Here is a 22,189-nt window from a genome sequence, read left to right on the forward strand (position 1 = left end):
GTTGCAATTGTAATAGAGGTAGTAGTAGCTGTTGTTATTGTTGTTATTGTTGTTGTTGTTGTTGGTGGTGGTGGTGGTGGTGGTGGTGGTGGTGATGGTTTGTATGTTAGGGGAGTATATTTCTTCATTTGAGGGGAGTTGTATTGGTTTTTTGTCCTTTTTTTTCTTTTTTCCTTTTTTGGTTTTGTTTTTCTAAGAGAAAGAACATGAACTACTGTGTGGGTAGAGACATAGGGATGAACTGGGAGGAGTTGAGGGAGGAGGAAATTATGACCAAAATACATTGTACAAAAAAAATTAAATAAAAAAGTTCCCATCTATTCCCAATTTTCTAAAGTTTTCCTCCCATGAATTAATGTTGAAATAAATGACCATGGTAATGGGAATGTTTTTGTTCATTTGGTTTACTAATATGTATCTTATAAATTTCTCTTTTATATTAAACTATGGTGTATCATTAGAATTAATCTTAATTAGTCATGATGCATTTTATTTTATAGACTGCTGATTTAAACTTGCTAGCACTCCATTTAATGTATTTTATAAATTATAATGATCTATAATTTGTTTCCTTTTTTAAGTATTGCTCGCTTCATATGAGCTACATATTTCTCTCTTTCTCTCCATAGCAATTTCTGGCATTGGACATTTTAATAAAACTCATTCACAGTGAACTGACCATGGCACACTCTTGACAGACTCTTTGGGAAGCAACAGGAAATTTTGAATTTTAATTAAAAAATGTTCTAATTTTTTGCTTATCATGTTAAAATTTCTTTCCTGACTTTGGACACGGATTTCCTAAAAGGCATTTTTTTTTCTTTTTCTCTACTGCTGTTTTTATAACAGCCATCTGACCTTTTTTTAGTATTCAATGAACACAATATAAAAAGCATGATCCTTCAATACCTATATTCAGATGCTGGTCAGATAGAGGGTGTGTAATCTATGATAGTGCCCCACATATGATATATGTTCTTTAATATATGCTATGTGCTATACAGTATTTGACATACAATACAGAACACCCTAAATAAGATATATAATAGGAAATGAAGTATACAATAGTTAGCATATAGTGTAGCTATAACCTATGACAACATAGAAGTGTTTTAAAGAGAAACATCTTAAAATGTTTAATGCCATCTCGGGGATTCCCCCAAAGCACACAAACAGAGAGGGAAGAAGAAAGAACAAAAGGAAGGAAGTGGCCCATCCAATTGAGCACCCAGGAGACGCCAAGACCCAGGGCTCAGACAGGACTTCATGGCGCACCCACCACTCCTTGCTGAAATCCAGCAAAAAGAGGGGTGTCCAGGAGTCAGCTGCGAGCAAGCTTTATGTCACTGTATCAGTGTAGGCAATGCATGATGCCACGTGGAACACATCTCTCCAAGAGGGATTTGGGACCTTCCTTTAGGAAGTTATGCTTTCTGAGGGTCTAGGCACACTAATGGAATGGCCTCAATAAGGGGATTCTGTTAACGTCCTTTCCCTTTCCTACAAAACCCTGCTGTGAGTCACAGACTCCATTAGCTGAATAGATTCTTAGGCGGCCAATGACTTCAAGTCCGAATGGAAAAACAACCACTGACACAGAAAGCTGAAGATGCCTTATTTAGACTCAGCTCTCTGCTCCAGCACAGAAAGAGTCGGCATAAAATCAGGTCATGGCTTTGTTTGTGTGTTTTAAGTAGGCCATGTTTTCATCTTCTCCACGCTGGCCTCGTTTTTAATCTTAGAACATGAGTTTACACCTCTGGTTGCTACTAGAATTCTATTTCTGGTCGCTGCATCCTACTTTTGAGTAAGCACCAACTCAGGGCAAACCCACTCACAAACTGTGATGGAGCTTTTGTTGTTGTTGTTGGATTTGGGCTTTCTTCTTTCCAAATTTTTCTTTGTCCCATTCGTTGGTTGTTGTTCTTGGGTGTGTTTATTTGTTTGTTTGTTTGCTTGAGACAGGGTGTCACCATGTAGCCCTGGCTAGCCTGAAACTACCAAATTTTTGGAAAGGGCAAACTAGAAGGTAAAACTATCTTAGAATCACCCCCAAACCCTCTTCATCTACCTGAGCTCTAGTGAGGGCATCAGTGTCTCTGGACTCTGGGGCCGGGTCCTCTTTAGATGACATTGCAATTGCCCTCAAGGCAAATAGGAAGGACATGGAGACATACAGAGCTCTTACAATGTGTATTTCAGGACAAAAGTCTCCTCCTTTTCCCAGTCCCGCTTTTTTAAACAAAGCTCAGGTATGGCTAAATCTGAGAAGCTACCATGGCTCCGCGACAGTGGGATTGGCCTGCTAGCCAAGGCGACCATCTCTGTGTACACACCACAGTCACTGAGAGAGGCACTCATTGTAGAGATAGGCATTCACTTTGGCCTTCCATGAATGGGCCATTAGCAACCAAGGAATAAAAGCAGCATGCTAAGAGGTCACACAGAGTGTTGAAATTTTTCAGTGTTTTGATGTTTTCTGTATCAAACCAGTCATTCCTTGTATTGACTACTGTAAGACAAAATCATCATGCTAGACCCCCTAAATTGTGACACATATAGGCACTGAAAAAAGCATCTAGTCCATGTTTCTAGTCTTCATAATCAGATGAGGCTTTCCTTGGTACACATATATCTATGTGCTCAAAGAAGAAAGAGCTCACATGATTCTCAGACACAGACTCAAGGTTCTGTAGGAAATATCTTTTAACATCCTTACTTAAACACAAATAATTTACAGTTGTAATTTCTGAAATAAGTATGAAGGAATAGATGCCGAGTGACAAGCTACAGAACACCGAGAGAGGACAGTACAGATGTGGTCCTAGGCAACAGGATTCTGTTTACTCACGTTTGTCTGAGATGCGCCTCTCTCCCACAGGGTCACATTGCTCACAATGGGAAGATAGCAGAGGGACTTCTGGAAGAGAGGGAACAAGGCATCTGGCGTCACTTCAGTCTCGTTTTGTCACTGAGAGATGAGTTTTAGGCAGCTCAGAAGCTCATTTATCCAAAGAATGGCCGTTCATACGGTGAGTACCTGATAATACCCAGAACACTGGCCCAGTTACCATGGGAACTGTGGCAAATTCCAAATGCAGTTGCCACTTTTCAGAGTCCAGATGAAGCCACATGTAGGAAGTTTAAAGAAACTTCATGAATGAATTTCAAATGTTGATGCTGGTGTATTATAAAGGGAGAAAATGACTCTTGAAGTTTCTTTAAACTTCAATTAAGATGAAACAGAATTAAACTGGTACACCCTTTGCCATACGCTTTTGGCATATGTCCCGTCCCATCATCTTGAGTCATCCTCGACTGATATATGCAAAGCTAACCCACATACCCAAGAACATTAACAAGAAATGAACACTACTTAGTGGAAGTCATTAATTTGGAACTGTATGTTATGCAGAATTAACATGGGAAAAACTTGCTTGAAACAAATGTGCAATGCATATAATATGATTGCTCAGGGCGGCCAGAGAAGGTAACCTGAGGACCTCATGATGGGAGAGAACCTTGACATTTTCCAGAAAAATGTCAAACTTTAATAAGATGATATCAGGATTGGTTTTCTAACCTCTTGTTTTCAATTTGATGTTTTTCATTTAGTTAGTCACAGTGTTCAGAGCCCTTGACCCAGCATTTGCTAAACTCAATCCTGGTACCTTGAAGAGCATACCCCAACATGCCCAAGGCCAGGATACAGGCATGCAACTGAAAAACAGTAGCCCTTCTACTTTTCATCAAGGTGGCAAGGATTTAAACATTTTATTGGTTGATTAATTTTATGTATAGTTGTATGTACCTGAGTGTATGTACATTTACCATGTGTATGAAAGTGTCCAAGGCAACCAGAAGAGGGTGTGTGATTTCCTGGAACTGGAGAAATGGTTGATTGCTAGCTGTCTGATGTAGCTGTTAGGAATTGAACCTGGATCCTCAGCAAGATCAGCAAATTCTTTTAACTGTGGAGCATTTCTTCAGCCCTGGATGACCAGGATTTAAAACAGGGCTAGTTACAAAGACTCATGCAGGGAAAAGCAGTAAAGCTGAATGTTGTGGAGGAGAAAGACAGACAAATGTATGCAGATTCAAAGGTGGTAGATGGTGTGGACTTGGGAAACAGACGTCTTCCTACTCAACAAAAATCAAGAAGAAATAATGGTCTTCCTAAAATCCAAAGCAAGACTGAATGACATGAGAAATCAAAGGTTAGGTTTATGAGGGCAGGAAAAGAATAAAACTCCTGGAATCTAGAGGAAATATACCAGTGAGTACAAAGATTTCCAAGAGCCCTGAAAGTGATTATAAATATACCATAAATACAGGCACAGGTGTGAGCCGATGAAGTCAAGCAAACACATCTTTTACATGGTAACCCTGGTGTCATTTCTGTACATGACAAACATACAACAAACAGTACTAGAAAACACAGGTGAGAAGCAGGAAGGAATCCTAAACTACCACCATTTGCATGCTCGGAGAAGAAGTTACTTCAGATCGCCCAACATAGTGAGGAGCTAATGCAGCTTTACCAGCCTAGACGCCTCTAAATACTCAACTCTCTGGTGAGTTACTAGGAGCATATGCAGCCTTCAAACCCCAGAAGTCTGTTTGGAAAACCTGGAAACCACCTCATCCATGCAGGACGGAAGGACCACCAGGGGAAGTCAGGCTCATGCCCAACATGCATCTCAGGCCCCCTCATCAGTGAAACCCCTGCATTCACTCCAACCATGCATTTCCATGCATCTGGGGTGTCCCAACTAGGTAGCCTTTACCTAAGGTGGACAGGACCCTTTGCACACTGCTCTGACATTGATTTGAACAGAGATTCCTCGGTACCACTGTCCAAGCTATGCTTGTGTTGCGGCACACCTGAGGAGCATCATTCAGAGTGCCCGGGATGGGAACACAGTATCCCCACGTGTGCACAGCAGTCCTGCAATGGGTACTTTCCAAACAGGCTCCACCACGGCCAACAGTACATTCTGTTCCTTTAGAAGGAAAAGTAGAACATTTTGTTAAGGTGTAGCTGATATACAAATGACTGAATGTATCTGATATCCACAAACTAATGACTTGGGAGGTATTTACCAGAGAAAAGAAGCAACAGAGAGTAGGATTATCTATCAGCTCTCTGGGAAAGCCTCTCCTTGAACCTTCAAATGCAGGTAGAATTTATTTTCAAACTAACCGGCTATTGTAATCCACAAGCCAGTGGGGGAGGGGCTTGAAGAAATAAAATTGCTGGGATAGTCGCTGTCGGTCATTAACCTGATTTCCTAATGAATACGGCATTAGGCATTCATTAACAATCATTTGTGTTGACGTTGAGCAGTTGATGTGTGATGAAGGTTGGTAAATGCAAGCAAATGTAACCAGGGAATTCTGGACACTTATAAAGCAATTAACTTGTTTGGAAGTAATTACACATTGAAAGCTAAATCAAGTGCATTTAGAAAGCCACAAGAGTCGCCACATAAAGCAAGGGTGCTTTGCTCCAAAATACTCATAAATAATAATAATAATAATAATAATAATAATAATAATAATAATAACAATAATAGCCCATGTTTCTCTGAAGATGAAAGAGAAGGCAAAAATATGCCATAAGTGACGAGCAGAAGGCGTGGGTCTGATGAGAAGAAATGAAGTCATAGCCCATATCTTAGAGAAGAGTCAGGTTACCAAAAATAAGGACAGATCCACCCATTTAATTTAGATTTAAAATAAAAAAACATTGTGACACAATATTGTGAAACTAAGTGTCACACACTGCGGGATACAGGTTTTGCTCCATTCACATGCACGCACAGACATATATGATGCATTCCCTGCACGAACAGTAAAAACCAAACCTGCTGGGGGGAGCTCAGACGGCCACTCTATTGAATTAACAGGTTTTTACCACTGACAGTTTTGATCTTCAGATGACACCTGAATGGGGCCTTTATTCAACGTAGTATGTGGCTCAAAGTTCCAGTCATTAAACACAGTCAACAACTTTCAAAAGTGAATAGAGCACTGTGGTGGCCTTAAGAAAAGAATCCAGGGAAAGATGGCTGGACCGGTTAAAGCGAAGGATGCAAGCACAAAATTCCATGCAAAATTTATCATCAAAGTGTCTCTGCATAGCCACATACAAAGCTTCAGTGATGGCGCTTTCAGATGGGAAATCACTGTTTTCGAAATTTCCAGTCCTCTAAAATTTAGTGGAGAAATAGGAAAAATAGAGGGGTGTGTGTGTGTGTGTGTGTGTGTGTGTGTGTGTGTGTGTGTGTGTGAATGTGTGTAAAAGTTTGTATGGATGTGTGTGAGTGTGTTATGTGAATCTGTGTGTGTGAATGTGTGTTGTGTGTGACTGTGTTATTGTGTGTATGAGAGTATGTGAATGTGTGCATGTGTATGCAAATGTGTATGTGAGTGTGTACGTGTGTGAGAGAGAAAGAATGTGTATGTGTGTGTGTGTGTGTGTGTGTGTGTGTATGGTGTGTGTGCATGTGTGTGTGTGTGTGTGTGTGTGTGTGTGTGTGTGCATTCCCTCCTAGGGTAGCAATAAGATGGTTAGGCTACAGGAGAAAATCTTCAGAGGAACCCAGAGAGTGGACTAAAAACACAAAGATTTTCAAGCTTGAGTCAATGTCTGGATCACCCTCCTTTAAAGATGGGATGTGACAAATACCTTCACAAATAAAGGTTCGCATGTACTTGAGGGTTAGTAACCAAAAGAAAGTTCCCAGGAGGCTCCACAAAGGGCAGCTGGCCTTGTGGAAACATTTGCGAAGTGCTTGGCTGTCAACAACGCTAAAAGCAAATACTTGCTTTGCCCCTAGGATTGGAACGGAAAGTGGAAACCAGGAGATGGCTTTTGAAATCTCGGGTTAAGTCACTGAACTGCACCAAATAGGAAGATACGCTTGCCACAGTGAGTGCTATTTCTTCTAAAAGGTATAGTTTGATTATAAGAGAAAAATCATTTGTTTCTAGGCATAGGATCAAGATATTATTCTCAAAACGCATTAATGAACTCACTTAATTGAAGCTCCTTTTATAGATCAGATTGCCTACTTAGTTAACCGAACGGGGTGTTTCATTTGAAGTTTCCTTGGTCAGCAAATTGCTTCCTGACGTAAACCACACTCCAGCAGTGTACTAATACATCACTCCATTCCTTTGCAGTAGTCCCAGGAGCTTTTCCTGAGTCTTTACAGTCAAAGACAGTTCGTGTGTCAGAAAATTCAGGAAATCCGATATTGAAGTAGCTGTTATTACGGACAATTCTTACCGTTTAATGTACAGTCAGGTCACCTGGGGCTCACTGGTTAAGATGTGCCGGCTAGCTCAGGGGGTCTAGTGTGGACTCAAGATCAGGCTTTTATAGCAAGCTTCCTGATTACATGGTTCCCTTATAACATGTCACTGAACCTCTGAGCCTTACAGTATGTATTGTCTTAAAGAGGATATAAGAGACCAGGAATGGTAGAATATGCCTTATAATCCCAACACTTTGGAGGCTGAGGCAGGAGGATTGCTAAGAATAATCTGTTCTGCATAGGTAGCCACGAAGAGATCAGCCGGGGCTATTTAACAATGTTCATTTCAAAAATTACAAATAAAATAAAGAGATTAAGACCACAGATAACTGAAACCTTGAAAATGGATTCCTCTCCAATGAGAGTCCTCCAAAGCATAATGAACCAGGAATTGAGCGGTGTCCATTAATAAGAAAAATGAAGACATGGTCTGGCCACCATGTAGTGGACTTTCCAGTTGTCACAGCTATGCCCAACGCATGTGTGTCCACTTGTCTGGTTATTGCAACCAGGATAATTATTGATCCACACTGCAGTGTGTTCAGCCCCAAAGGAGCAAAACAAAATGGCGCACAATCTCTATGGTCCTCCCCAGGAAGCCCAGAGGAACAAAGGCCCTGACAGGATAGAGTGCCAGAGATATGCCTCCACCAGACAAGGCAGAAACACGAAATCGTATCGGGGCCACTTCTTAAAGGACATGTCCTTCAAGAGCCAAGTGTCACCGGGCAGTGGTGGTGCACACCTTTAACCCCAGCACTCGGGAGACAGAGCCAGGTGGATCTCTGTGAGTTCGAGGCCAGCCTGGGCTACAGAGCGAGTTCCAGGACAGGAACCAAAACTATGCAGAGAAACCCTGTCTCGAAAAACCAAAACAAAAAAACAAAAGAGCCAAATGTCTTTCAGCCAAATTCAGAAGTAGAAGCAAAAATAGATTTAGTGGCAAAAAAAGGGGGTAAAATGGTGACGTCAGAGAAGAGGGACAGAGAAGTCTTGACGGGAGAACATTCTGACCATGAGGTAGCTGCCAATAGGGACAATAATAGCCCTTGTCCCTGCAGCAGCTCCCTTAACCAAGGTACTGCTGGTTGCCTTCTATTTTTATCAAGATTTATTTGGGAGATGAGAAACCTGAAACCCAAAGAATTTCACTATATCCCAAGGCAATCCCATTACTGAGCAGCTGGGATCCCAAGATGAGTCTGCCTGGTGCAAGACCTGTGTCCTTCTCATGGCGTCTTGCCTAAGTATTTCAGAAGATCTAGATGGAGAAGCATGGGGCAGCCGGTGAGAAGAGAAGAGACCAGTATTGCATTTCTGTACAAACATTCCACTCTATTTTTTTCCTTTCTTCAGCTAGTACTTCGAATATTTGACTACACAGAAAAATAATTGACTCCAGTCACATGGCGATCTAATATTTTATCAGTCTTTGGCAAACTCCTCTCAGCAACAAAGTTTCAGACCTTTTAAATAACCATAATTTTATTCTCAGTGATTCTTCAAAGTATCTTTACCTTTGAAAGACCTCAACTTTGGAAAGTACACTTCAAACTAGACAGGCAGAGACTGAGCCAAGGGAAGCATTGACAAAGGTAGTTAGCCTGGTGGAGCTCCACGTGAACTTCAAAACTGGAAAAACATGGCGCCCTCTCTTGGCAGACAGGGCCCTCTGACAATCCTTGGTTTGGTGAGTAAATGTCATTATGAAGAGCTAAACCTTCCAACCTCCCACAGCAGCTGACTGTCCCTGCTTTACCTGTGGAATGTGGTACAAGGGTGAGCATCACAATTACATTGCAGGATGCTGGGGAAGTGGAAACGTGGGCTGTGTGTAGTCTACACTACTTTTAGGAGTCCCACTGTGAATGGAGAACAAGAGATAAGACAGAAGCCGGGCAGGGCGATGGGGTCAAGTGTTGACTTTATCTCTCTAAATAATTACAGAGGTCTAGGAAAGCTTAAAAACAGAGAAAGGGGGTGTGGAGGTGAGGAAGGAGGCTTAATACATACAATAGTCAACTTTAAATTCAGAAGTGCCAGTCCCCAGTTCTAATCCTCTCTTCAAGGAAGACAAAACCATCTAGGTTAAAAGATTCTGAGTCTAAGAAGTAAATCTTATTCCCTCTAGATAAACACACAGGCTCCCAGTTGAACAAAATCACTTACTCTTTGTGTGCATCTTAATTATAAATTCATTCCTCAATTGTTAATTGTCAGCCACTGATTCCAGAAGCTCAAGAAAAACAATAGAAACTCGATTTAAATGATGTTTTTATAACTGTTGCTTTTTTATTATTATTAAAGCATTAGCAGGAGACAGGATGTTTATTCAACTTTGGACACCCACGGTCAACTAAGCAGAAGTAACAACTGGATATTCTTCGTTAACATCTGTTTAAGTAGTTTTCTATCAAACAACACTAACATGCCTCTACAAATATCCCTTCCTTTGGCTGCTAGAAAAAAATCCAAGAAATGGACAAATATGTTATGTGCAGCCAAACACCAGCAAGTCCATTGTAAGTCAGTGATGATCAGTGGCTAGATACAACAAGCTTACCAAAAAAAAAAAAAAAAAAGAGCCTTAGCAGGACGCTGGGAGACTGGGGGTTTTGTGGACCACGCATTCTGTCTCATCATGTGGTTACCATTTCAGAAGAATCATTGAATTTCCAGGAACCAGCCAGGCTCGTCAAAAGAAATCACAAATCCTTAACTAACATATGCTAACTTTTCTTTGAGGAACAAAAGAAGCATCTTTGTTTGTTCCTCACCAGCAAACACACAGCCGTCTCAAAGGCGTCCTTTCACTGGTCATGTTAGCAGAGAAATTCAATTGTATTTAATTAAGTTCACCCCCCCCCAAAAAAAAAAAAAAACCCTGCACACAGAAGCATCAAAGAGGTTATCAGGGGTCAGATGCCTGTCATGACTTTCTGACCCTCCCAAAATGCAAAATAAAAGATTGTGGTATCCCTGCTGGCAAGATGGGTTTCCACGTTTGTGTCGCTCCCTTTCTGCTTTAATTTAATAGCAATCAGCACAATATGGCCACTCTTTCTGAACAATAGTATGGGCAGAAGTTAGATTTAGAGCCTTGCAAGGGGGAGATGGGACACAAGAGAAGCTCACTGTGGCTTTCAAGGCTCAATGAGAACATCACATCCATACCCATCACACACACACACACACACACACACACACACACACATCTATTTAACATTCATTGTGCTCAAAATGGACAGATGCGTGCCTCTGAAATCTCATATTCAGGAATTAATTTCAATGTTCAGCTTCCCATAGATGCTTTTAAAGAGAGAGGTATGCATGAATAAGAGATTTTTTTTTCCTTTATCAGAAAGTAATCTTAGGGTCTGGCCATGCATTTATCAGCTCTTTTAACTTAAAAAAAATCTTAAATATTTATGGTTCTTCTCTAAATTTCATAATTTTCACCTTATATTAAGCACTTAGGAATATAACCAGAGTTCTAAATGTGTTTCATGGAAACCAAACATAAGTTAGTTAAACTGATGTTACTTAAAACCTTAAATGTCTGATTACAAAGGAGTCCCAGGCCTGGCCACTTACTTCCTAAGATATTTCATGTTTAGAAAATGGTATTGTTAAGTGATATAATGAAAATGAGCCTAAGGGTCTAGGGCCCAAAAGGAATCTTCCAGATCATGTAATTCAGCATCCCAGCTGATGTTTGACCTCCTGATCACATTGCCACCTCACTGTATCCAATCTGTAGTTAGGACTCGCACAAAAACTTCAAACTTGCTATTTCCTAGGGCCATCCATTTCTGAAGACACAATCTCATAAGCAAACATTGAAAACAGAACTAACATGATTCAATGTTGAAGTCAAGTGTCTCAAATTTTGACTGTAGCTCTGAAGCCAATTTCATAACTCGAGTAATTTGCTCAAGCACCCTATTCATGTGAAAAGAAGATTAGTGTGTGCCCTCATCTCTGAAGATTCGTGTGGTTTTATGAAATTGACTTTTCCAGTGTAGGTCAGACGGTTGAGTCATCTTTGACTTGAACATCTGCTGAAGTCAACAAGGAGCCACTGCCTGGAAATCCTTCCAAGTTTCACATGAAAGAGCATCAGGCTGCATGCCATGATTTTCATTGCCACAAGCGAGTTCAAGAGTGGATGGGGAAGTGATACAGCATGTACCTTCTTTTTTGTAGCCACTGCTTTGAAAAGGGTTGCTAGAGGGACACTTAAGACTGTAACCTGGTGCCAGCAAGAACATGGTGGAAACAGGAAACAACTTAGAGAACACGTCTTGCCTAGTGTTGAATTCCATGAGCCTCTGCCCTTCCTGATGAGAAAAGTGGGTGCAGAGTAGAAGACTGTACATTTATGTACATCCATATTCTTGAAGGCCAAGTAAGAGGGAGGAATAAGCAGGGTCAATAGTTACTGCGCTCATCTCAACCACCCTATAGAAAAGGAACTGTGGTCTCAAGTCATAAAAGAAAACTGATGGATGGCTACATGACTAGATAAATTGACAGGGCCAAGAACACTCAGCTCTTAAACAGGGGAGATTCAGACCAAGTTCTGTACCCAAAGCACCCAAGCCCAGTCCAATAACTTCGACAATGGGATTTAACTACCTTTAAGACAACAAAGACCATATTTGAGTTGTTTCCCTTCTCCCATCCATATGAAAGCACACAGCACAGCCACAGATTCCTTTGCCATCTTTATTTTACATAGTTAGCTCATTTGCCACATAGGTAAAACAACCATCTGTGTCTTTTGTTAATAACATTATACTAATAGGGGTATGTTTAATGCTAAAATATTTCGCTATTTGTGTGTGTGTGTGTGTGTGTGTGTGTGTGTGTGTGTGTGTGTGTCTCGGTCAGTATGTCTGTGTCTGTGGGAGAGTATGCCCACGTGCCCAGAGGGCAGAGGCATCAATCACCCTGAAGCTGGAGTTTTAGGCAGTTGTAAACAACTTAACATGAGTGCTGGGAAACAGACTTGGATCCTCTGCAAGAGTAATACCTATTCTTAACCACCCAGTCTTCCTTCAGGTCCCTGTTTAGTCTTCTTAATGTGCAAAACCTTTAAGATAAGTAATAAACAAAAGGACTTAGTACCCTCTTTATTATGCTAAACTATAGCAATTTATTCTTCCCACAACAGTCCCCTTTGCTCCATATGATATCACTAAATATTAAAAAAAAATACAAAATTAGTAACCAAAAGTAAAAATTGATATGGACAGTCATTGCCAGAGTCTGAGTGCTTCTGTCCTTAAATTTGTGCATTGAAATTCATAGTACAAAAGGGTTGGTATCAAAAGTTGGGACCTTCAGAAGATGAACTGACCTCACTGTTGGGTAATATTATTTTAAGGTGTGTTACTTTTGCTTAGAGCAGATGGCCAATAGCGAGGTAGGAGAAAAGATAGGCAGGGCTGACAGCCAAGAGAAGGAAAAATCTGGGAGGGAGAAGAGTAAGAGAGCGAGGAGGAGAAGACGCCAGGCACCTGCCAGCCAGGCACTTAGCTGGGTGGAGTCGGAGTGAAAGTAAGATGTACAGAAAAAAGGGGAAAGCCCAGAGGCAAAAGGTAGATGGGATAACTTAAAGTTAAGAAAAGCTGGCTAGAAACAAGCCAAGCCAAGGCCAGACATTTGTAAGAAATAAGTCTCCATGTGTAATTATTTGGAAGCCCTCAAAGAGTAAAGAGAAAAAACAACACCTCACAAATGTGATTAAAGACCTCATAAAAAGTCCTAAGGGGAAATTGTTGCCTGTCTATCACAGGACACAGCAATGAAGTATCATATTCGGAGAATATTGAGTCATCAAGTGCCTTGACCTTGACCTTCAAAACATCCAGGACTGTGAGCAATTAAGTTCTATTGTTTATACATTACCCAGTCCAGTAATTTTATTATAGCAGCCTAAACAAGCTATGACAAGTACACACATACACCACACACACACACACACACACACACACACACACACACACACACACACACACAAAGAGAGAAAGACAGACAGACTTAGGAACACAATGCTGTCATTCTGTATCCCACTTCTACTCTAAATACAATTCATAAAAACTTGATATAGTCCCTGCTGTTCACTGACTGGGAGGCCAATGCAACAAACATTAATTACTGTGCTGAGTTTGTTGAGCATAATTAAGCAGACTATACTTACACTCAGGTGTATGTCACATCTGGACTTGTTACCACGGCAACAGAACACCATCTGACACTCCAAGATAAAGCACACATTCTAACATTTTAACTAAGTCCAAATTTTTAACCTTTGAGTGAGCAGAAGTAAAATCTTATCATTCAGAATCAAAGTGAGAAACACACTTAACACCGAGACCATTTTGATTTAATTTTACTAATTTGAATGCTAAGTATATTCTAATTCAGCCAAACAATAATGAATGAATAATGGTTCTGCCATGCAAATACAGGGATGTGGTTGTCTGATAAATTGTAATAACTTTTCAGAGAGACAAATCCCCCCCCCCACCAAAAAGAACTTTGGATGAGGATGTAGCTCAGTTGGTAGAGAGAGGGCTTACCTAGCATGTAACATAAGCATGCAGGAAGATTATGTTAGACCCAGCATACGACAGGAGGAAGGTGGAAGCCTGCTGTGGGAAGTTCTGTATGTCCTGTGGGAGCCTGTTCTCGGGTTCCTCGTGGCTTTACCTAGCAGGTCCGCATAGAGGATGATTAGGACCACAGGCCTGAGTGCAGGTGTCTGAGATGGTCTGCACTTGGCTGTGCTGTGTGATGGTCTGTATGTCAAGTTGCTCTGATTGGTCAATAAATAAAACACTGATTGGCCCGTGGCTAGGCAGGAAGTATAGGCAGGACTAACAGAGAGGTGAAAAGAAAGAACAGGAAGGCAGAAGGAGACACTGCCAGCCACCTCCAGGACAAGCAGCATGAAAAGATGCCGGTAAGCCATGAGCCACGTGGCAAGGTATAGATTTATAGAAATGGATTAATTTAAGCTATAAGAACAGTTAGCAAGAAGCCTGCCATGGCCATACAGTTTGTAACCAATATAAGTCTCTGTGTTTACTTGGTTGGGTCTGAGCGGCTGTGGGACTGGCGGGTGACAAAGATTTGTCCTGACTGTGGGCAAGGCAGGAAAACTCTAGCTACAGAAGCCTGTAGTCCCAGCACTTGGGAAGTGGAGACAAAAGAATCAGAAATTGGAGAAGATCATCCTTCACTACATTGTTAGTTCAAAACCAGCCCAAACAACATGAGACCACATCTCAGAAAGTAGGTTTGGGACTAGAGTTGACTTGGCTTTCCTTGACACAGGATACACATGTTGTTTGTGGAAAAAACAGACTAAACTCAAAAGTCTAATAGGCTACATTTGTCTCTTCCTCCTCTGCCAGCTCAATGACCTTTAGGATAAACTAACAAAAGCACCCATTTATAAAATCCCCAAGCTTCAACAAACATTTTATACATGTTAACCCATTGGATCACAGTCTTTGGAGTAGGTGTCAGATGATAAACATGGTAAGTAAAACTCGTAGTGGTGTGAGTATGTGTAAATATTATCATTAATATCGTGTTTCAGAAATAAATTACTTGAACATTAGGAGGAAAATGCAATCATGCCCAAAGATTAAAACCAAATATTCAAATACTAATGGGAAATAACAAAGGTCACTTAATGGTGTCTATAAAATGTAAGAGAATTAGATAATTCTTGCATAATCCTGACTCCACAGCAGCATGAAAAAAGCTGTGAGTGCGTGGTCTCTCCAGGAGAGATGAACACAGCTAGTATCTAGTACTATGGGGCCTTCCATGATATTTTGCAGAAGGGGCACCATGACACTGTTGCCACAGAGATGGCGATGAACAGTCTACTTTGTTGAAAGAATTAGACAGCTCATTAAGACTCCTAGATATAACACAGACTTCATGAAAAAGGGGAATGGGTAAAAAATGACTATGTAAGGGAAAATATTTTGTTCAGACATTAAGATGAAGTATTCATGTTTGGGAAAAAAAAAGGTGCCTTTTTTTTTTAACAGATTCTGGTCAAATCTTTGAAATTAGTTCACTGTGGCATAGCCAAACCTTCACACGGTCTCGCCTATTCCACAAATGTACCCCAAATGAGAAAGAGCCACCAGAGAGCCCATTTCACAAATAACTCCCACTTCTACCATCACCCAGGAGCATACAGCTTGTACAGTGTGGGGTTAACCAAAGATGATATTGTCTGACTTTCTAGGCAAGCACGAAGTCCTCCATCTAGCCAAATCTGGTAAGAGGTGAGGCTATGGGTGATGCCATCCTTGCAGTCCCTCAAAACGACACCCATCCTCACACGGCACTTGTGTAATGATGGACCATAAGTCAGTCCAGCCGCTGACACACTATGGGCATATAGAGGATTTAGCTTTGCTCTGGGTTTTTATTTTCCAGATGACCTTCTGCAAAATATCACGGAAGGCTTGTGACTCAAGCTTTACAGTAACATATGCTTTAGGAGTTTAATTTGGTTTTGAACAGGATTAAATGTGCCAAAAATCAGACCACAAGATATTCATAATGAGGGACAGAACACAATAGTCACCTTAAGTGAAGAGTAATTATATAACAAGAATTCGCAAATTGCTTGATGGCGTTTTCTTGTGGAGACAGGCACAGCTGCCACGCTGAGAAAGTGCCAAATTGTATTCTTTTCTCCCCGTTTCCAAGAAGAGAAATCCCCTCTGCCTGGTGCGGCTTCCTGGTTCTTCTCTGATGCATTCACACATCTTAACAGGTGATTGCTGGGGCAACCTGGTCTTTTTCTCAGAGTGTGTCTTGGCCTTTTTACAACTGAGTGTGTAAGGCATACAAGTGTGTGCTAGGATGTCAGTTGGATGTCTGTTTTGCTATAATTAAAAATTGTATTCAATAAGAGGCACGTACATGCCTAAAAAGTAATACAGGATTTTAGAGAAAAGCAGTGTGGATGTTAAAAGACATTTCTTATTACAATATGTTTTTGGTTGGCCTGTTCAGTCAATAAAACATTCAGAATATATCAGAATCTTACATAAACCAAAAGGTTTAGTGCATCAGGGAATCGGGGAGGAAAGAGTAGCCTGTAACATAAGCAGAGCTTAACATGTGAGGAAATAGACATCTTTTTTCCTGGAAGGTGAGGACAGACAGATAGACTGCTTTGCTACCGAGAGGCTTCACTGGATAATTTTCAACGGAGCTGTGCAGGATTGATGCTGTTGTGGATCTAAGACATTTTTGAAGCTGAAGAAAGCATGCACTTCCCCACTGCACCCCACCCACACAACAGGAATGAATTCGCTCACACACGTGCTGGGTTTGCTATTATGTCTAACAGTCAACTGGGAGTTTGCTTCGTACCCACCAAGATGGGTATTTGGTCCTGACCTAACAACTCTACCACTCTGTGAAAGGGATCTTTGTTCCCTACTCTGCGTTATTGTAATTGATTTTAAGTTGGTGACCTTAAGAATTGAACTCAACTCCTGACCCCTGCTTTAACCTGCTGTACCCTGAGCTCTGTGTTTTACAGCAGGCTCTCTTGCTGAGTTAAATACATATTTGCATGCGGTATATAAAAGATATTACAACCACTGTGTACAAAGACAACAGATTTGTTTCAGGTTCCAGTTCTTTTCCTAACAAAGGCGGCCTATCCTTCCCCACTCTTAAACTTGAACACATCTTTATCTACCCCCGCACCCTGCCACCCAAGTCTTTTCATGTCCCTGTACCAAAGTACCAGCTTAAGAACAATCTGAACATACAAATGACTCTCTGCAACATTTAGGAGAAAGTCAACATTGAATGTGCACTGAAAACCAAAGCATTACAAATGCAACTTCTTTTTTCTATCCCTGAAATATGAACAAGACTGAGTAGTTTTCACTGGAAAGCCCCCTAGCTTCGCTATGGCAACAGTCTGAGCATTGGAAGTGACCCAAATCTGAATAACTAGCTTGTAAAGATCTCTGTGTCCATCTTCAAGAGAGACCTGGATTGCCCTTCTAAAGAGTGGTTGAACCTCGTATTACTTGCTTTGCTCAGAAATCACAAAGGGTCTCTGGACGTCTCTCATGGGCATGAGGGTGTCTACTCCTTATCCAAACCACCCTCTCAACCTTGGCTGGCATTCTCCCCTCTACAAACTCTTACCAACCCACAAGCCCTTCTGTGTCCCCTCTACTCTCCTTGCTTTTCCAGCGTGTGGCGTTCATACTCTGACTTATCCCTTCAACTGTTATCTCACTCCATGTGCATCTAGGTCCTGATCATAACGATTCAAGACATGTTTACATGCACAGAGAAGCTGGTGTGTTAGTCCACACCTGTAACTCCAGCACTTGCCTCCAGGCTGAGACAGGGGAATCACAGTATCTAGACCAGCCTGCACAGGGCAGTGTGTCCCGCTTTCAAAAGCAAAAATCAAGAGGAACCACAGCAAAAAGGAGATGGAGAGATGGCTCAATAGTTAAAAGCACTGATTTTCCAGAGAACTCAGGTTCAATGCCCAACATCCACATGGCAGCTCACAACCTTCCCATAATTCCAGTTCCAGGAGAGCTGATACCCTCTTCTCGCCTCTGCAGGCAGCAGGTGTGCATGCAGATGCATAGACATACAAAGAAACAAAACACCATACATATAAAATAAAAACAAATAAATAAATCTATTGTTAAAAAAAGAACAAAGAGATAGATGGAGAGATGGCTCAGAGGTTAAGAACACTGGCTGTTCTTCCAGAGGTCCTGAGTTCAATTCCCAGCAATCACATGGTGGCTCACAACCATCTATAACAAGATCCAGTGCCCTCTTCTGGAAATAAAAATTTAAAAAAAAAAGAACAAAGAACAAAATAAAGCAAGCTTGGAGCACTTCGAGAAGAGAGATAACCTCATCTGTCTTTAGAATACTCTCAATGAGGAAAATAAACTTTGCACTGAATAGAACTTACATAAGACATAATGCATCCAGGATAGGTGTGTAATGCACTGTGCAATCTAAGTTTCCTTAATACTCCATAATGTTCACATAAGCATAAAATCTCTTAATGATTCTTTTACCACAATACCTTTCATATTTAAGTAATGTGTAACTTTACCTAGATTCGGATATTTTGACAACTTATAAGACATACATGCCTGGATTTATGTAACTTTTAGTCTAATACAAAAATAAATAATCATTTTGTTGGGAGGCAAAAAAAGATACTGCATAAAGAAATTGTGGGATTGACAGGTTATTGGGCAAGAAGATGACAAGTGACCAGATAAATGGCTGGGTAAGTGAGTAGTTAAACAGTTGGGTGGATGAATGAATCGCGTCATTGCGTAAGATTCAAGTGACAGAAGCTGCATTTCACATGACACTGAACAAAATTCTTACAAAGAACATCAGTTAGCTCTGTAATTCTGGACTAATCCAGCTTTGTTCACAAAGATATTTTGAAGTTAACTTTGTTCCTCTATCTGTCTTATAGCCAAGAGCTATTAATACACAGAAACTGCATTTTAATTAATGCCAGCCCAGATCTAATTCTTAAGAACTATATAACCATATCTTCCTTTGACTGACTGAGAAAACAGTTTTCCTCAGTGGCTATTTTTTAATACGGTAATCTTTACTGTATTAATCTTTAATACAGTAATCTTTGTAACTATGGAAAATACAGGTTTAGGGCCATCAGTTCCTAAGCCTTCATCTCCCACTGTCCAAAGCCAAGCTATGAAAGCCAGGCCCCAGCAAGCTTATGCTGTTTCTTCTTAGGTGCACACAGCCTACCCTTCTCTACCACTAAACACTGCGACAGTCTGATCTCCAGCAAACAACTGATCCTAAGAAGCTACATTGAAACCGAAACGGGATGACTCACTGCTGCGGGATACACAAACAAGGAGAATTCTGGGAAGAGGAAGGCTAAGTCAGGAGTCACCAGCCAGACACAGAGGAAGCAAGATGACAAGACAGAACTGAGAAAAGGTACCAAACCACATGGCTAAACATAGATAAGAATTATGGGTTAATTTAAGTGTAAGAGCTAGTCAGTAATAAGCCTGAGCTAATGGCTGAGCAGTTACAATTAATATAAGCTTCTGAGTGACAATTCTATAAGAGGGCCATGGGACTGTGGGGGCATGGCGGGACCCAAGAAACATCCAACTACAACTCATACCCATGTGCTTTCTGTAGTGGGCACTTGTGTATATGATATCAGCTAAGAATGGGCTAGAAACAATGATTTCAAAGTGGCTGGAGTGACATGGCAATATGGATGTGGGAAGTCCACTAGGCTGCCTTTAGATGAGGAGACACAGACACTAACTACTGAGAGAGGAGAACCAATCTTTTTGGGGGACAAATCCCCAATAGTCTAGCCAATCCCAAGAGGTCAACCCTAAACACATGCACGGGAGCAACACTAAATGGACTCAGCAGATTGTATTTACACATGCATGAGTGTGGTGTGTGTGTGTGTGTGTATGAGAGAGAGAGAGAGAGAGAGAGAGAGAGAGAGAGAGAGAGAGAGAGAGAGAGAGAGAATAAAGAGGTCATGAATTTTAGAGGAACTGAAGATGACACAGAGAAATTAAAGGGGTAGGGGGGTGTCAGAAATGATGTGAGCATAGTACTCACATGTGAAATTCTCAAAATAATTTAATTTTTGAATTAAGAAATAATAAAATGAGCCAGGTGGCGGCGGCGGCGGCGCACGCCTTTAATCCCAGCACTCGGGAGGCAGAGCCAGGTGGATCTCTGTGAGTTCGAGGCCAGCCTGGACTACCAAGTGAGCTCCAGGAAAGGCGCAAAGCTACACAGAGAAACCCTGTCTCGAAAAAAACCAAAAAAAATAAATAAATAAAATAATAATAATAATAATAAAATGGCTCTGAAGCTCATTTTCAGTCTAATATTTGGATAATATTTTGTATAGCCATATTGTTCATCTTGCTCATATCTATCACTGTTGAAAGTCGGGAGTTCTTTCCGTACATGCTCCTGTGAGTCTGAGCCCATCATGGAAACAGAATTAAGCAGGTGACTCACAAACAATAAGAAGAGATAAACAACCTTATATGGCTTCCTAAAAATAATAATAATAATAATAATAATAATAATAATAATAATAATCACTGTCCAAATGGGTCTGGATGGGAGACAAATGAGAACATAAAGCTATGCAGAGGAGCTATGCATTCAGAGACCCACAAGCAGCCTGGAGAGGTGGCAGCATTTGCAGGAAGGAGATGTCGAGGCAGCTAACAGCTGGAGACAATGGAGAAGAAGGCATGCCCAACCCTTGGCCAGTGACCAACACAAACCATAAACTTACTTCAAACAGAAGTACTTAAGCATGCACAGTTCTCAAGCGTGAGGTTTGTGGATGACATCATTGTGTCACTATGTCAAAGGTGGGACACGTATGTATATAGGACCTGACAAGATTATAAATTAATGTTAGGATTTGAGCACTGTTTGACAAGATATAGCAAGGTATTCACCAGAGGGGAGCCAGAGTGTAAATGACCAGAGGATAATCTTGAGTTTATAAGAGTCTCTAAGGGGCTGGAGAGATGGCTCAGAGGTTAAGAACACTGACTGCTCTTCCAGAGGTCCTGAGTTCAATTCCCAGCAACCACATGGTGGCTCACAACCATCTGTAACGAGATCTGGTGCCCTCTTCTGGCCTGCAGGCGTACATGCAAGCAGAACACTGTGTACATAATAAATAAATAAATAAATAAATAAATAAATAAATAAATAAATAAATAAATTAAAAAAAGAGTCTCTAAGAAGGCCAAAGGTCAAACTAGAATAGTCAAGTTAATAAAATGGGCACACATAGGTCCACGGGACTGGTACGTATGCTGGGCAGACTGGAGGAGCTGGAAGTATAGTCTGGAGGATTCTGGGTAGGTGGAATCTGAAGAGTTGGGGTCACTGGAGTCTTTACCACTGTTAATAGCATGGTCCATAGTGGGTTGGAATATTGTCAAAAAGTCTTGGAAGGGTAAGTGTTGGTTTCTCCAAACTTCCTATGCCACCGGTCACGTCTCCTATGTCCTGATCCTGCCTCTACTTTAAATACCCTATCTACCTTCTGCAGCGAGGTCAAGATGACTCTTTTCAGTGCTTTTGCTGAAAATCCCCCCACTTTTTTTTTCTTTAAAACTTAATGAGTAGTTGTTGTCTCCCAAGTTAACTCTTAATTTCTTTCAAAAGACAAACAAGGCCAAGTAAGTGTAACTTAAAAACACTTTAGACAACACAATTGACCCTATCGATATGGTAGAACCAATCGGAAGCAGCAGAGAACCAAGCGACATCTGAAAACCTTGGGGAAATACTGTGCCTTTCTTTCAAGCGGGTTCCAGAGCCACTGTGCAACTAACGGGTGAGCGAGAGAGCGGAGCGCGCATGCGTGCTTCTGCAAGACCCAGATGCATGGCTAAAATTGTCAGACCACAGTCTTCCAGGAGGAATGATTAATCAAGATAGATTTCAGTCCTGAGCTTCTGTCCTGTGCGTCTGGTACACATTCATTTTCAAAAAGAAAAGAGGAGTTGGTGCTTAGAAATGATGTTTGTATCTGAAGTATATTCATTGAAACCAGAAGGGCACATTTATGGTTAATGAAGTTTTTGAACTTGATTGGATTTGGTACTGAATTATTAAATAACTTCTTAAATAAAGGGAGAGAAAGAGAGGTGTCATGCTGAAGGGCATCAATGGACTAAACCTCAATTTTTTTTTAACAAGCCCTTGTTCTATTCAAATCTATTTAAATTCATTGAAATAAATTTGAGGCC

At 41.0% G+C, this 22,189-nt stretch overlaps 1 protein-coding gene across 1 annotated transcript in view; it reads right to left on the bottom strand.

Moving 5' to 3' along the window:
- The window catches only part of C18H12orf42 (chromosome 18 C12orf42 homolog), a 149,909-nt gene that overhangs the window by 83,842 nt on the left and 43,878 nt on the right, over positions 1–22,189 (bottom strand). Inside the window, exon 3 of the mRNA XM_028880259.2 lies at positions 2,852–2,920. Within this exon, the coding sequence (XP_028736092.1) occupies positions 2,852–2,920 (69 nt within the window). The remainder of the gene's footprint in view (positions 1–2,851; positions 2,921–22,189) is intronic.

This window comes from Peromyscus leucopus, chromosome 18 (genome assembly GCF_004664715.2).
Source record: "Peromyscus leucopus breed LL Stock chromosome 18, UCI_PerLeu_2.1, whole genome shotgun sequence".
NCBI classification, from domain to species: Eukaryota; Metazoa; Chordata; class Mammalia; order Rodentia; family Cricetidae; genus Peromyscus; species Peromyscus leucopus.